Source organism: Corvus kubaryi, unplaced genomic scaffold, assembly GCF_017639235.1.
Source record: "Corvus kubaryi isolate FWS band 111438036 unplaced genomic scaffold, C.kubaryi_AGA036_p1.0 37385, whole genome shotgun sequence".
Classification (NCBI taxonomy): domain Eukaryota; kingdom Metazoa; phylum Chordata; class Aves; order Passeriformes; family Corvidae; genus Corvus; species Corvus kubaryi.
Genome location: NW_024581127.1, coordinates 25,716,933 through 25,733,261, shown reverse-complemented (window position 1 = coordinate 25,733,261; position 16,329 = coordinate 25,716,933). Strand labels below are relative to the sequence as shown.

The 16,329-nt window shown below is 43.6% G+C and overlaps 1 protein-coding gene across 21 annotated transcripts in view; it reads left to right on the top strand.

Annotated features, from left to right (window-relative positions):
- MTSS1 (MTSS I-BAR domain containing 1) overlaps positions 1-14,926 on the top strand; it is a 126,465-nt gene extending 111,539 nt beyond the window's left edge. For 9 of the 21 annotated variants that reach the window (XM_042036563.1, XM_042036562.1, XM_042036561.1 and 6 more), the window contains 5 exons: positions 6,780-6,899; positions 7,893-8,087; positions 10,156-10,320; positions 10,671-10,833; positions 12,015-14,926. In XM_042036563.1, coding sequence (XP_041892497.1) covers positions 6,780-6,899; positions 7,893-8,087; positions 10,156-10,320; positions 10,671-10,833; positions 12,015-12,706 — 1,335 coding nt within the window. In that variant the 3' untranslated portion in view covers positions 12,707-14,926. The remainder of the gene's footprint in view (positions 1-6,779; positions 6,900-7,892; positions 8,088-10,155; positions 10,321-10,670; positions 10,834-12,014) is intronic. The other 12 variants (XM_042036575.1, XM_042036572.1, XM_042036574.1 and 9 more) reach the window with 5 other exon arrangements.
- The last annotated feature ends 1,403 nt before the right edge of the window (positions 14,927-16,329 follow it).

The following is a 16,329-nucleotide window of genomic DNA, read 5'->3' as shown; positions in this document are numbered from 1 at the left end:
GCTGGCCATCTGCAGGCAGAGGTTTGCAATGCTCCATGGCCTGTATCTTCCAGCACCTGAATTCTCTTTGCTGCTTTTTTTTTTTTTTTTTAAGAAATCACACAGCGACTGTAATATTTTTAAACAAGGCTGAATTGCCTTCTCACATTATAAATCCCTTTGAAAATCTTAGCTGCAAACTGAAGTGAACCTAATGTCCTGGGTGTTACTCACTTTAATACACCCTGAGGTCACTGGAGAAGATTGTCTTTTAAAATGTAGTTGCACTCCTTTTCACATGTTAGAGAGTAGGTAGTTCTGTAGGCATGGTTGGGGAGTGTTAATCCTCATAGTCAGCAAGTGTTAGTGGTTATCAAGTGTCACCTGCCCGTGTAAACTACCCTAGACCACCTTTGATAGCACACAGATCCTTGCCTTCTGCAGAACATTTAATAAGTAGTACCCTTAGAGAAATTTTTAAGGTATCATCCAAAACAACACTGGTTCATTTAGGCTTGGAACACATTCTCAAGGGAAGTTCAATGGTTTTTAAATATATTTACTTTACTCATTTTAATAGAAATGCTTTCTTTTCAAATGGTACCTTTTCTGTCCCCAGTCTGAACACATCAGCTTTTTTTTATAGATTACATCCTGAAGAACTTTGTGCACACTAATAAAATGAATGTTTTGTTTAGATTGGCTATGGCTAACCTAAGTGAAATGCAAAAAAGTAAATGAGCAATACTAAAGTAAACTGGAATAGTAACAAGGTAAGGAAGTTGACTTTTAAGATAGATACATCAGTTACACGTGCTAGCATCATCTTTGGTTTTCATAATATTCACTGCATAAAAGGGCAGTAATCCACATGATGATGCTGTGTTTGCAGACAAGGATGTAACTTTGCAATTGCTCTTAGCATGAAAAAAACCAACACCTCTCTTTGCAAATTCCCCTGTTAAGCAGAGGAGAGAACTTAGGCTGGTATCAGGTGGCAGAACATCCTGAAAGTTGATGGGAGTCATGCTGATTTACACCAGCTAAGTTCATATGCTTTCACTTCATTTTAGAAGCTGTCCATAAGGTTGCAAACTGATCCAAGCATCACTTGAGCTATTCATGAGCTGTGGAAGGCTGCAGCAGTGTGACAAGTGTAGTGTGTTGGTATAACAAATGGGTATGTGCTCTGTATGTCTCTGGTTCTGTTTACCTTTACGCAGAGGAAAAGGTAACAGATCATTGCCTGGCTGCTTCATCTTTGCTTAAGTGTCTTGCTTTCTGTGTTCAGCACTAAGTAAATTGTGTGTGTTGTGCTGACAGATAACTGTGACTGTGAGCTGACCAGCAGCTGTTCAGTAGGCAGCGTTACCCCGTGTTGTGTGTCTCTAACCAACTGACAGATCTCCCTGTGGGGCTGTGCTTGGAGCATCGGTGCTGGGTGGGGAGGAGGCTGCTGCTCTGTCTCAAACACTGATGTTGTTGTTTTTAGTAGTGACACTGAGGAGGCAGAAAAGCAAGCTCTGGAACCAACAAAGGAAATTAAAAGCTGTATATCTTGTGCAGGTGGACACTTTGATGATGTTTCCTAGCTACATGCTGTGGCATATGCTGGATCAACAAAGCCCTTTTTGTTTAATAATGAATTCTAGAAAAAAAAAGTAGAAGGGGGCTATGTAAAATTCCCATATTATAGGAATGTGAGTATATGAGCTATGTGAAGCTATTACATATATAAGCTCACCTACATTTTAAGCAAGCGTTACTGAAAATTAAACTGAATTTCCTCAAAATCACGTATGGGGGGGTGGGGAGTTGGTGGGAATCTCAAACAAAGAGTAACTGGCGATTGAAACAAGATACAGACTATACCAGAGGAGAGATCTCTGACAAAATGAAGACTGCTTTCCAGCCTGTAGTTGTTAGTAAGAGTAGTAAGTCTTTACAATTATCACACTTTGCATAGAAGATAGGAAAAAAAGCAGTTATAAAAACAGACTCTGCCCTTTCACTGGTGTGTGAGGATCACCTTTCTGCAGCATTGCTGGGAATAAAAGTGTTATCCTGTAGCATGTGGCTGTACCTGTGGGAAGGTCACTGTAAAAGGCTTTAATCATAATTAAAGAGGGACATTTGGGCTTAGCTGAACAGCTGGAAAAGCATCACAGGTCTCTTTCAGGAGTGGAGCAGTTTCTTTAAGTGCCAGATGTAAGGTCAGCCATGGCCAACATTGCCCTTGGCATGCAGTGACCTCATGCAAAGCCCTTCTGACAGACCTGCTGGGAGCACAGAGTGGCTTTTGGATGGATGCTGGATGTGACTGGTGCTGCTAAACCCACTCATGCCCTGTGTAGTAGACAAACTGAGGCCTGGGAGTATCTGTGATCAAATGATGTGATAGTAGTATAGTGATGTTTGATTCTGGGGATGATAGTAGTAGGATCCGCTGGATTTGAAGTGAACAGTTGGATTTTATAGGCTGCTTGTGACTTCATGGAGATGAAACCAAAGGGAGACAAAGAAGCAGGTGAAGATAAAAAAGTTGATGTGCTGTCAGACAGCAGAGAGACAAGTATTGTTAGAATGCTCTGGAAAGCACTTTCACTAAACAGTGAAGTAGGGGGAAACTGAGTGTGAAGTTGCTTCTGCATGTACAGGTTATAAAGCTGGAAAAATTTTGCTTTTGAGGAGATTCCATTGCTTGAAATAGCTGCAAGTTAGAATAGGGGAAATAAATTGTTACAGCTATTCTGTTTTCCATTTAAATTAAGAAATGCTTCCAGATCAGACCTTAAAAAAACCACCCCCAAAAACAAACAAATAAAAAAAAACCCCACCAAAAGCAAACAAACAAAACAAAAACCAAAATCAACTCCAAACTGAAATGCATCTGTAAGTTATCACCAGATATTAGTTTCTCCTAAAATTCCAAGTTGTTTCCGCACAGTTTGTCCCTGACTAGAAAGAAGGGTCAGTAGAGACAGATTCCTGGAAATGAGACAATTTGAGGAGGTGACCTTGAGTTACTACCCAGAGCTTTTTGAAAAGTAGCTGAGACCATCTTCCAGTGACTCTAGAGGGACACTGGACCATGCTCATCATTAGGATTTGGTCTCCCTGGAAACCCTTGTCCAGGAAGCTCTTTCTCCTATTTGAGAAAGGGAGAGGGTTAAGAAAGCAGTGCTATGTTTGAATGGAAAACATAGCAAACAAAAGATGCAAGTAATCCAAGATAACCATGGTCCTTTTATAGGTTAGTTGGACAGCAGATGGAAAATGTAATTGTACAGTCCAGTAGCCCAAAAAATCTTTTTTTTATATCCCTGCTGGAACTCATGCATACCACACCAAGTAGCAGGCCACTATCCAAGAACAAGCCATGGCTCATCTGAGAGACCAGACCAAGCTGCACTTGTACAAATGTACATTTGGGGCACTGCTTGTCACTGCAAAGCACAGTTTTAGCTTTATAGTGTTAACTTTAAGCTTTTCGCAGAAGAGATGGTTTTAGAACAGAGCAGGACTGCCATTATTTCAGCTGTGGGAAAAAAATGGCTAAAGTGGAAGAACTGATTTTAAAAACTATTCAAACAAAATTTTTAAAAAGGAATCTACTAAAACAAGTTGAAAACATCTGCTTGTCAAATTTCTCTCACCATGGGGTGGGGAAATTGCAGAATTTGTAGAAATTACTCTGTAGAGCAGAAATTGCTCTGCTCTGTGTGTGTGGTCCCAGGAGAGGTTGTGCCAGGGAATGTGCATCTAGAACAAGCACTGCAGAGTCTAAGGATTCTTTGTCCAAGCAGTAGCTGTGCAGTTTCTGTTTTCACTCCCTCATGTACTTTATGCTAAGAAGTGATGGGTGGTCTGTGCTTCCCACACCTGGGTCCAGCCATTCAGGACTGCCTCTCCAGTCTGATCCAAGCATCCTTTGACCTGCTGCCAGTCATGTTTTCCTTATGCTTTTCCTTCAGGAGTTCAGTTTCTTCTGCCTCCCTCTCCATTGTTTTCTCGCTGTTGGAATCCTTTTGTAGCAAGACCAGAGGTTCCCTTTCTCTGTGCTTTGCAAGTGTCTGAAGACAAGGAGAGCTTGTTTCTGTACCATGACCTCTTGCATTTCCTTCACCTTTCAGGACGTTTTCCCCATGACATCTTGGTTCCGCCTTTTTCTAGCTTTTCTTGCTGAAAATGGACACACTGAATTAATGGGAGAGTCCTTTTTGTCATCTTCTTTTGCTTTGGAGGAGTCACTTTATTGCAAAAATAAGTTCATCAATTCCAGTGTTTTTTTCCCCGTACACCAAGTAAATGGAACAATTCTTTGCATCTTTAGAATCTGCATTTTTGACCTTTTTTATCTATTTGCTACATGCGTCTTGGTAATAAACCCCATCTGTGAGCTATTTCTACCATTACTTGACACAATCTTGTGAAATTTCTGTCTTGTAGACACAAATAGTGTATTAGATGCAAACTCCCAAGTTCTTAGTTGTCGCCCTTGGGGCATCTGTAGAAAACAAGGTAGCATGGGAGATGCCATGCTTGGAACTCAGACCCTTAACTGTCCGTCCTGCCATGTGCAGAGTATGCAGACCCAGGAGGGTCATTTGAGCCGTAAGTAGGAGGTTTCAGACAGCATTTTCTGTAATTACATTTTTCTCTCTTGGTTTTTTCCTGGCCAGACCATAACACTAGTGTGAGTATTCTCATGAGGCTTCTTTTGCTGAGGTACCTGGAATGTCAGGCAGAGCTCTGGAATTTAGTGTAAAAGCTAGTTTTCTATAATGAATTTTTCTCTAGGGACAGAGGCAATAGTCTCATCTCCATTTAGTGCACCTTGCTTATGTCTGATGGCAGTCCTCTGCAGCTCATCTTTGTCAGTATTGTTATTTTTAGAGGCTTTTCTCCTGTAAAAGGACTTGGATAAATCAAGAATGTGACAAGTTCCTCTAGATATCAAGCCACTGCCTCATCAGGTACCCCACTTTCAGTGCTCTCCTTAACAGCCATGTGTCATTTGTTGCTGTTCCCTCTGTTCTTACCTTTACCTCAACTCTTACTGCACTTTGAATATAAGCCTTGTTAGGTGACATACTTGTACCCTAAACATGTTTGACAGGTCACCTGCAGATCTGATCTCATGTCAGCATAGGGTGGGATCAGTGTTATTTATATAAAATACTCTGTCACTCTACATGCTTTAAAAAATTTTAACAGCCTTTGCAAAATTTCACTTAAATCAGTTTATCAGTAAGCTCAAGATGCTGATACCATGTTGACTTCTCAGCTGCCCCAGTACTCTTCACCAAAATCCTTATGGTGATAGTGTTCTATCCTGCGAGACCTACATCTCCTTTTACTCAGGCAGCTTGGCTGTACATTACCCATATGTAGCTCCTGGTGAGCAGTGAGACAATTTGTGGGTGTTAGGAGTATTTGCTTCTCTGCACTGCCTCATATCCAGCTGTCCTTCCATTGCAAACTCACCCCAGATTTTACCTAAGGTTAACTCGTGAAATTTTATTTCAGGTGAGATTTCCCTTCCTTTTCAACATGTTATTCCTTGAAATCTCTGTCTTTGCTACACAAACTTGATAAAAGAGCACATTCTCTCTGCTGTCATAAAACACCTTGGATAGACTTGTTTCACAGGTCCTTGGGTACTAAACGGTGAATTGGTCTTGCTACTATTGAATTTCTGACAGTGAACAGAGCTCAGTACTGCCCTGACAACTTGGCCAGTATTCTTGACCATTTCCAAGGTCTCGATGAGACCTGGATGCACATCCCTACAGAGTAGGATGCCACTTCCAAGGGGGGAGATGTGGAAGAGCATTGTAGTTGGTAAAATGGTCCATATGGTTATTCCACTTGGCCTTTGCGTAGTTGGATTAGATGCTGTTGTAGAGGTCTGGCAGCAGCAAAGGTACATAAAGGTGTGCACTGAAAACTGGAGAAGTTCCTAGATAGGAGCAAAATGTTTGATGTGTTCAGTGGACATTTTATGTCCTGCATTTTCCTTCACTCTTCATCGAAGCCCCTGGTATTTTCTGTCTCTGCTGCTAGGAGAAAGCAGGTGGCAAGCACATGTCACCACTTCTGCACTCAGCAGAGTGCATGTGCCTTCCTGCTGGCTGCTGTGTAGGAGGGTTTTAGTCAGAGTGCTTTTGGTGTATGCATCCTACCTGCAGAGGCACATGCATACAGGTCATGCACTTTGGAAACCTCCAGTTTTGGTAAGTATCCCTTCTTTCTCTGTTCCATAATACTTGAACTCAGGCGAGCTTTTCACAAGCACTTGGCAGATCAGAATATATGAGAACTTGTGAATATAAGTGACATTTGCTACTCCATGTTTTAAATCTAAAGTTTGTGTCTTTGAAGTACTGATGATCTGCTTTTCTGTATAAATCAGTTGTCTCAGTACATTGCATGTTTGGACCACAGGTGCCCTAAGCTCCCCCAGCTTCTCGCTCTGAGACAGCAGCAGAATTGAGACACTGAAATTGTAATGAGGAGTTGAGATCACTGCCTCAATTCCCTCATTCCTAAGTAGTGTGGCAAGTTCTCGCATTAAACAAATGGCTTATTTTTTTTCGTAGATTTCCTGAACATTAGCAATAGTTTTGAGCAGTTTCTAATTGATTTTTAAAATCCTAACCCTTTGCTTTTCTCATCCTTCCCTCTCTCCTGTGTGTCTCTGTGTATGTGCTTTTTGTCTTTTTGTTTGTGATTTTTTTTTCTTTTCTGGTGGCTTGTGTATACCTTTCCCTGCGTTGCGGTGCTGTTTTATGCTGCAGAATTCGTCCAGCTCTGCCTCTTCAGAAGCCTCTGAAACCTGCCAGTCAGTGAGCGAGTGCAGTTCCCCCACCTCAGTCAGCTCAGGCTCCACCATGGGGGCTTGGGCCTCCACAGATAAGGTGAAAAACTTCATCTCCAAGACGTACAAACCTATTAGCTCATTATCCAAACTCTGCAACATTTGGACAAAAAAAAACTCTGTGCATGGGTTGCAGTCAGGATTCCTCTTGGTGAAGATGAGAATAGGAACTGTTGCACACTCCCTTAGAAATTAATCTGTTTGAATAAAAACCACAATTGCCTTTAAACTAGCTACTAGGAGAAGCTACAAATTGGGCATTTTACAGAAGTAATTTTCTAAGAAAAGCTCATTCTCCACTTTTTCTACTCAGAGAGATTGTGGAATGCTGCCCAGACCCAGCTGTTTGCCTGACAAAAAGCACCTTCCCCAGGTTGTGCTGTTTGTGGCTTCTCCCCTCTCTCCCCTTAGGTAGCACACATTACACTGAGTAATGGGAGGTTGTTTTTTGGCCAAAAAGGAAAGCAAAATACACATGGTTGGAACAAATTACATGGGATACACTGAATTGGGGGAGGAAGTGATAGCAGTCTCCTTTCTCATCTGATAAATCCTTGCTGTTGGTTTTAGTTGTTTTTTTCTTCCATATCATCACACAGCCAGAACACGTCATGTTTGAAGGCTGTATGCTTTTCCCCTCTGTCCAGCTACACAGACTAAATACCACTAATGCAAATGCCTTCAGGATTGGAAAAGTTCTGGTTTTATTTCAGCAGTCTGCAGGGTACCTAAATTACAAAGGCTTTTTCACAGTGTGCTGCTTTCATGGACAGAAGGCAAAGCTGCTCAGCCTGGAGACAATGACCTGATTGATGCCTGAAATTTGTTATAGATAACAATTTTCAGGCAATCTCACTTCTGAACCAAACGTTGTATCAATTTTCTGGTTTTTATTCGCAGTGAATTGAAGAGCTTCCTTTCTTTTGTTTTAAGATAGAGATTTTCTCCCTAGAACATCAGTCACAGTGTATTTTCGTATTCATTCTGTTTATATTAATTTCTCTGTTTTTGTTTTTATTTGTTTCATTTCCAGTTGTCTAATGGGTTTTATCACTGTAGTTTATCAAGTGACCCATCCGTAGCTTCAGTTGGTGCAGGTCCTTTCCCTCATTTCCCGCCTGTCTCCCGCGCGTGGACTCGGGCTCCCTCAGCCCTCCTTCCAGACTACGTTCATTATTACACCATTGGGCCAGGCATGTTACCATCATCTAAGATCCCTAGCTGGAAGGTTTGTGTTCCTTTTGTTGTGGCAGTCCTCACCTCCTCATACCAACAGCATGCACACGGCAGTTGTTGCTCCCTTTCAGTCCATGTAATTACTGGTTGATTTGCTCTGTTTGGTATCACTCTGAATGGGCACTGCATGGTGAAAATCAGACCTAAAATCCGGTTGTGGGTATTTCTGAATGACCTTGTGTGTTCCGGCACCAATTAAAAGATATCAAAGCTGACAACACCTAGGTAGGAAGGAATAGTTTAGATTGGGAACATTGGTGAAAGCACTCTGTGCTCTGTTCAGGGGGAAAAGAGCTTATTTAGCACTATCAAAGCACTCACTTGAGCAGGGAGGGGCATCCAGTTGTCTTAGTAGGACCATACATTGGACGCCCCAACCTTCTCCCTGTGGCTGGGCCCATGGCTATAGGCAGGCACAATCTCCTAGATCCAGCTGGAGTGGTTTAAGAAGGTGCTCAGCACCAGGTGAACCCAAGTGGTGACTGATGATTTACTGCCACAGACTAGAAGTGCTCACCCAGCTCGTTTTGCTCTCTTGGGGAGACCACCAAAAAAGAGTGCAGTAACATCTTCCAGTTGCTCCAGCTGGATCTGCAGGGATCTTACTTGGCATCAGAACACGTCTGCTCTACTAGAGCCTCAAAGTTCATCCCTGCCAGGACGTTCCCCTGGGAGACTCTGCCCTAGAGCAAGGGAAAAGGTCTTCTTGTCTGTTGCTTTGCATCTTCAGCAAGGCTGATGTGCAGTCAGCCGTAGCTGTGCAGATTTTAAGTGCCTGTGGATGGTTATATAATACTGCTTATGCACCACGGGACCCATGTATATATGTCTAAATTGAGATACCTTGTTACAGATCCCCCTAATCTCTCTCTCCAGCAGCTGGAGACTGTTGCGGTACACACAGGGTGGCCACAGTGGTCCTGGGGCTTCAGAGTCATTTGTTGTGTCTCTGTTAGAAGCACTTTCCCAATATATTTCACAGCAAAACACTTAGAGCAGAGACACAGTTGTCAAGGCAAAGCAGAGTTTCATATGTGTTAAAAAAACCAAAATACCTGTCCGTACAAGGGGGTATGTCAGTTCAACTGCCTTGCACTTCTCGTTCCTTGGACTGAGACACATCAAGAGCCCAGTGTGGTTTTAGCCCGTCATTAATTGTCTATCAGAAGGCTATGGGAGGCTGCCCAGCAGGCAGCTGGGAGGGTGTGGGGCCCATTCTCATGTACAAATTTTTTCTTTCATTTTTAAAGCAGCCTTTGTCTCAGTGAAGGAAAACTGTTTTAGGACTGGGATTGCCCCTGAAGCAGCTGGCACTGGGGGAGCTGCTGCTTAGCACTGGTTCTGCATCCCAGCACAGGTCACAGATCAGTCCAGCTCTTTGTGTGCAGTGTGTGGGTTCTAGACACCCTCAGGATTTTGCTTAATAGAGCCCCTAGTGAATACAGCCCTCAGGGCCTGAGGAATTTCTGTTTCAAATTTAGCACCAGTAATTCAGAGTGAGGTTAGTCTTTGTGCAGTACAGATTATCATTATAAACTAGACTTCAATTAGTAAGTAAACTGAGAGATTACTCAGAGTAACTTGCTCCACTAATGTGTATGAAAAATCTGTTCAAGCCTAATTTTTCAGAACTGAGGACATCTGTAACAGCACATAATACTAGAACCTGTGTACATCTGGAACAGTTACATCACTGATTGGACATTTATGCATATCTTCTGCTGTGTGACAGTGATTTTTGTGCTTGAAATTCTGAAAATATAGGCTTTAACACCATGGAATTTCATTTAGATAACCTATAGTATCAAAATGTTAAATACCTTCATATAAGAATGCTTGGGTAGAATGGGAAATGTAGATTCCTTTTAATAAAGGAAATAGGTTTAATAAGTGCAGATTTTTAATATCTTCAAAATTAATTTATTTCTCGCCTTATTCAGAAAGGCATATCCAGTTTGATACACGATCTGTTGCATTAAAATTGCCCTTTTGCATAGTTTTGCCTGTAATTAAAGCACAGTTCCTGATGAAAGCTGTCCCTAACAAGCTCATTTCCTTAGGACTGGGCCAAGCCAGGCCCGTACGATCAGCCCATGGTGAACACATTGCAACGTCGCAAAGAAAAGCGTGAGCCAGATCTCAATGGAGCAGCTCAGAGCGGACCCCCCGCGCCCCCTGAGGACACCCAGAGGCCTCGGAGCATGACGGTGTCAGCTGCCACACGGGTGAAGCTCTCATTTCAAACACGCAGTTTGGTGTAAAGGAGATGGCCATGCTGTCTCCTGCCAGTACTTCTGATGCACTTTATGTTGTGTTTATCTGGGAAGTGGTACTGGTGTGGTGGTGCTGTGGTCAGTGGGAATCGTGTGGGCAGGAGGGAATGCACCATTGGGTATTGACTTTTATAGAGCAATGGACTCCAAAGAAGCATCTGTTAAGCCCAAGTAAATGGTCGGGCACAATCCTGTTGGATTATGATGGTGACAAGCTCTGCTGGGGAGGGGAGATAGCTAAAAGTGGGTGAAGGTGACTGACCCTTGCAGGTGTAACAAGTCTCTTTCCTGTGTGTAAGCAGCAGGGTGAGGAGATGGAGGCCTGCGAGGAGCTGGCGCTCGCTCTGTCCCGAGGGCTGCAGTTGGACACCCAGAGGAGCAGTCGGGATTCCTTGCAGTGCTCCAGTGGCTACAGCACCCAGACAACAACTCCGTGCTGTTCAGAGGACACGATTCCATCTCAAGGTATGCATCCAGGAGATGTTCCTTTTTAGAACATTCCCACCCTGGCCACATTCACACCATGGTGCCAAGGAGCAGCTATTGCTTGCTGGCTTTGTAGTCAGCTGGGGAGGAAGACTGGCATTGCTGTTGGGAAGCTTTTTCCAGCTTGGAATGCAGCCTGGATTTTTTAACTACATAGAAATCTGCATTGCTGTGTAGTGTACTGAACAATTGGATTTTTGTGTGCATCACTCCAATGAGTTTCACCTTAAGGATGCCACCATTTTAAAGAGGGTCCTGATGCCTTAGGCTCTCAAGGCATCATCCTGGAATTGTAAATGACACTGGTATTGCATCCAGTACTTCTTGGGTCCTTTCTGAGCTATTGTCTCAGCAAATACACACTCACAAGCTTTGCTGTGTTCCATCAGCACTCTCAGTCTGCTCTTGGTTTCCCTTGGTGATCTTTTATTTCCTGCCTAAGCAGAAACTTTGTAATTGGAAAAAGAATCCATTGGAGACTTCAACTTGGGCATATCTGGGAAGCTGCAATGAGGTGTTGGGTTTTGTACCCTGTTTCAGAACCAGCAGCAAGCTGGGAGGGACCAAGTTTGGTATTTGCAGTTCAAGCCTTGTTTGCTCAGCTGGGGTGGTTGTGTTCTGCAGTCACAGGAGGCAGCAGGGCTTGTGGTGGGCCAAGCTTGGCTCAGCACTTAGGTGGAGAGGAAGGAACCCAGTGCAATTACTAAAGCTGAGGCTGAGTTTTCAGAGCTGACAGCTGGGTTTTACTTTGTTTACAAAATAAGCAGATTTGCTGCTGAAATCACTGGTACATGGTCCCCTGAACCCACTTACCTAATCTAAAGTACATTTTTCAAGTATTCCTATCTACAAGTCATGGCATATGGCTTGTAGGATGCCAGTTTTGGTATCTTCACATTGATGACAAATACTGAGCTCATTCTCTTTCACAAGAGCCATGGGCCCCCTGCAGCTGTAGGATTGGTCTGCTGTGATGCCTTCAACCATGCAGTCCTCAAATCTTGGTCACAGAACCTCAGACTTTCTTCCTTCTGAAGGTGGAAACTCCCTTAATTCTTATGGACTCCCAGGATTTTAGGTTATCTGTACATACTTCAGACTTACCGATGTGACTCAGCTGTCTGCTCCAACTTGATCCTAACTCTGTCTTTTGGCATCAGTTTCAGACTATGATTATTTCTCTGTGAGTGGTGACCAGGAGGCAGAACAACAGGAGTTTGACAAATCTTCCACCATCCCAAGAAACAGTGACATTAGCCAGTCCTATCGCAGAATGTTTCAAACCAAGCGTCCTGCTTCCACTGCAGGTCTGCCAACCACACTGGGACCAGTCATCGTCACCCCGGGCGTCGCCACCATCCGACGGACCCCTTCGACCAAGCCTTCCGTCCGGCGCGGGACCATCGGCGGAGGCCCGATTCCCATCAAGACACCGGTGATTCCTGTCAAAACACCAACTGTCCCTGACATACCAGGGGGGCTGCCTGGTGCCCTTGCTGGCACAGAAGAGTGTCCCGAGCAAAATCCGGAATCTCCAGCAGCAGGAGATGGTGGGCAAGGTGTCACCAGCGTGCCCTCATGGAGCGGGCAAGCGTCTGTCAACCCTCCAGCGCCAGGCCAGAAACTGGGTGCTGCCAAGGAGCAGAGGCAGGCGGTCCTCGAGAGCGAGGGGGAGGAGAGCGAGCGGGATGGGGTCGGCAGCCTGGCACCCGCGGGGCAGACGGAGCTGGAGCCCGGTGAGCTGAGCCCCAGCGATGTCCCACAGGGGGAGGATATGCTCAACGCCATCCGGCGCGGGGTCAAGCTGAAGAAGACGACCACGAATGATCGCTCAGCACCTCGTATTTCCTAGGAGCAGAGGAGCTGCCAGACTGCTGAACACCGAGAAGGAACTGTGAGAAAACTAATCTGTCTCTATCCATTCCAATCTTTAATCAATGATTTTTTTAAGATACTCGGTAACAGACAGTCTGAAAGTACTCCGAAAGAGAAAACAAATGAAAGAGCATAGTAAGACATAATCTTCAGTGGTGTTTTAATTTGTAAATATCTATGATTTTGTTTCTGCATTTTTTTGATCTAAGTTACACTTTTAATTTTTTCTGAAGGTGCCAAATCCCATTTACCTTTTTTATAACTCTCTTTGTAAAGTTTTAAATCATAGGAGAAAAAAAAATGTCGAGTAGTTAACTTCAGCAAAGGGATTTAATGAAAATTTGGCTTTTTGCAAGCTTTTGTAGTGCGCCTTGTAATAGTGAGATTAAAAAATAGAACAATGGGACTTACTACAGTTTAAGTCAAGCGATATGGAACAGATCCTCATTTAAGTATTAAAAAAAAGTTTGAAAAGCAGGAATAAAAATTGACAATAAAGCAATATATAATGCAAGGAAGAAACCTGCAGTCAGTAGAGTTATTGGGGGTAGTGGGGGGAGGGAGATGCCATCAAAATAGCAGATGCTGTTGCACAAAAGTAGCCTAGTAGGATATCAGAATAAGCCATATTGGATTGCAGTGTTTTGTTTCTGTAGGGTGTTTTAAAAACTGGGTTTTTCCACATTTCTTTTTTGACTGCACAGCACCAACTCTCAGTCACATGCATGCAGCCTTAACTGTGTAGGCTTGGTTCTTCCACCTTCACGTTTTGTTCCGCTCATCCTTCCGCTGAATGCAAACAAGGACAACAGGCTTAAGGCAGTTACAAATGTGAAAACGTTCTTAAAATGCAAGCAGGGAGTTCTTAGATGTTATCAAAATGCCTTTTTCTGACTGTGCCCAGCAGGCTGGGCACCTTAGAAAGCCCAACTATTTTGAGAAAACACTTAAATATTTGACCGATGAAACCAGCTTGTGATCCAATAAACTGCGAATGTTTCTTTCCAATACAGGGGCTTGTTTTTCTTAACTTCTTTTAAATGGCAGTTGATTGGCTTTTCTTAAATACCGAAAAGAAAGGGGTGAGGGGTGGGTGGGGGGTGGGGGGAGATACTGGTTTTTTGATAATACCGGGAGTCTGATCACTGTAATCTTTTTTTGTACTTTTAAGTAATGTTTTTTGGCACGCTATTGATAGAATCATTAAGAGTTGGATTTTTTCCTTAAAGTAAATTGTTGCTGCAATACCCGTCTCCTAAAGCTGACAGGAATGTGCAGACCCCTTGGCATGACACGTGTTCCAATCACACAGTCCAGAAGGATGCTGTCTGCCCACCTACTGCAGACCCACATGTGGAGGGACACCAGACTTGTGGATCCAGGATTGTGTAAAAATGCACCAAATAACACACATAAGGGGCTGGTTTCTACCACACACTGCAGATTTCTGTTGGCTCCAGACTTGCCTACATGACCTCTTATCCTTTAATACATAACTGCATTGGATGTGAAACTTCTAGTAACTGTGTAGTCACTGTGTTCTATATGACATTTTACACTGCTGTGCTTGCTAAACTTTTTTTTTTGTTATGGCTTAAAAGCAAAAAGAAAAAAAAAAGCATGATCCTTAGAAAATATTAAACCTTTCTTTGAAAAACAAGCTCCTTATTACGGAATATAATAAACAGTAGTGCCTGTGGTGTAGCCCACCAATCTTGATACAGTAGCTGATGCATTGTGCAAATGAGGCTTTGAGATGGTTTTTGCATAAACAAAAACCGCTAGGAGATAATCTCAATAGTTAAAAGTGTTATTTAAACCTTTGAAATAAATGGATGTAACTGTACCCAAGTACAGCTTTTCACTTGTTTAGTTCTTAAACGTTAGTATAATCAGTAAAATTTAATATAAAATGTTGCCAAATTCAATGTAGAAAGAATGTGACAAAACACTTTGGATAGTTCTATTGTTTGTGTTTTTGCATATTGTAAAAGCAGTGTCACAGCTGAAAAAAAAATGTTTCTAATGGTAAATTATTGTGGTTTAGTTGCTAGTTTGTACTGAGAGTTGATCTCTCCCTGTGCAGTTTTTTGTTCTAAACTGGTATAAATAATTGCTGTAAGTGTGTCTCCCTTCTACATTGTAATGATTGCTTAAGCCTACATTATAAATAAAGAACTGCTGAAAAACTTCTGTATTTTGCTTCTTAAAGACTTTCTGCTTCCAGAGCATTGGATATCAATGGTGGCCTTCATCAGACATCTCAAGATCATGCAGGTTTCATCTGTGTGTAATAGAAGCAAGAGAGAATTAAAAAGCAAGTAAATAAAATTGCTTATAGCTGTGTTTTACTGATGGGTGCACTGCTAACGATGGAAATTACCATTAAATAGTAACTGATGACATTTCCCTGCACCTCGCTGTTACCTGGCCAGGAAGCACTGGTAACTGCATTTTTGTGCATCCACCTCAGTGCTGGACCACAGTTCCTTAGGCCAGAGGAGGAAAATTGCTGCTGTCAACACTGCTCGTGCTACAGCCAGAATATATCAAGCACAACACCAGCACCATCTCCCACAGTTCCCCAGGTGACTGAAGACTTTCAGCTTTCTCAGCATTGAAGGCAGAGGGGGGAGATACTGCTCCCTCTTGGAGCTGCCATACAATAGCTCCGTTTATTTGCTTGCTGCTGCAATGATTGCATTTTTGTCTAAAGGTTTCCATTTGTCACTGCCCTGGGTTTATGAGGCCAGGTTTAGGTAGCTGGGGGCTACAGGGGTGGCTTCTCTGAGAAGCTGCGAGAAGCTTCCCCCATGTCCAACAGAGCCAATGCCAGCTGGCTCCAGGACAGACCCACCACTGGCCACAGCCGAGCCCAACAGTGATGGTGGTAATGCCTCTGGGATAGAAAATTTAAGAAGGGGAAAAAGTTGCTGTGTGACAGCAATAGCAGGCAGAGAGAGGAGTGAGAATATGGGAGGGAAACAGCCCTGCAGACACCCTGGTCAGTGAGGAAGGAGGGGCAGGAGGTGCTCCAGGTGCCACAGCAGACATTTCCATGCAGCTGATGCAGCTGTGCCCCTGCAGCTCATGGAGGTCCACGGAGGAACAGATCCACCTGCAGCCTATGCTGGAACAGGTGCATGCTCAAAGGAGGCTGAGAGCCTGTGGGAAGCCTGTGCTGGGGCACACTCCTGGCAGAACCTGTGGAGCCGTGGAGACAGGAGCCCATGCCCTTAGGTCAGTTTGGGTCAGCTATCCTGAGTCCTGACTATGTCCCCTCCCAAGATCTTTCCCACCCCCAGTCCACTGGTGAGGGGGAATGCCAAGTGGACACCCTGGATGCTGTGGAGCACTGCTCAGCAGTAGCCAGAGCACTGGTGTGCTCTTAACACCTTCCCAGGACTATGAGGGCTGCTATGGAGAAAGTAAACTCCTATCCATCCTGTCCCAATACAGTCAGGAAGATGTTAAAGGAAAAGCCAAGGTGGTCTGGCTGGAAATGTCTCCAAAAGCATCATGGTTTCATTGCCCCATCTCTCTATGGCTGTACCTCAAGTACTGCTGAGCATCTTGTCTCACTTGGGTGTCAGGGCTTTT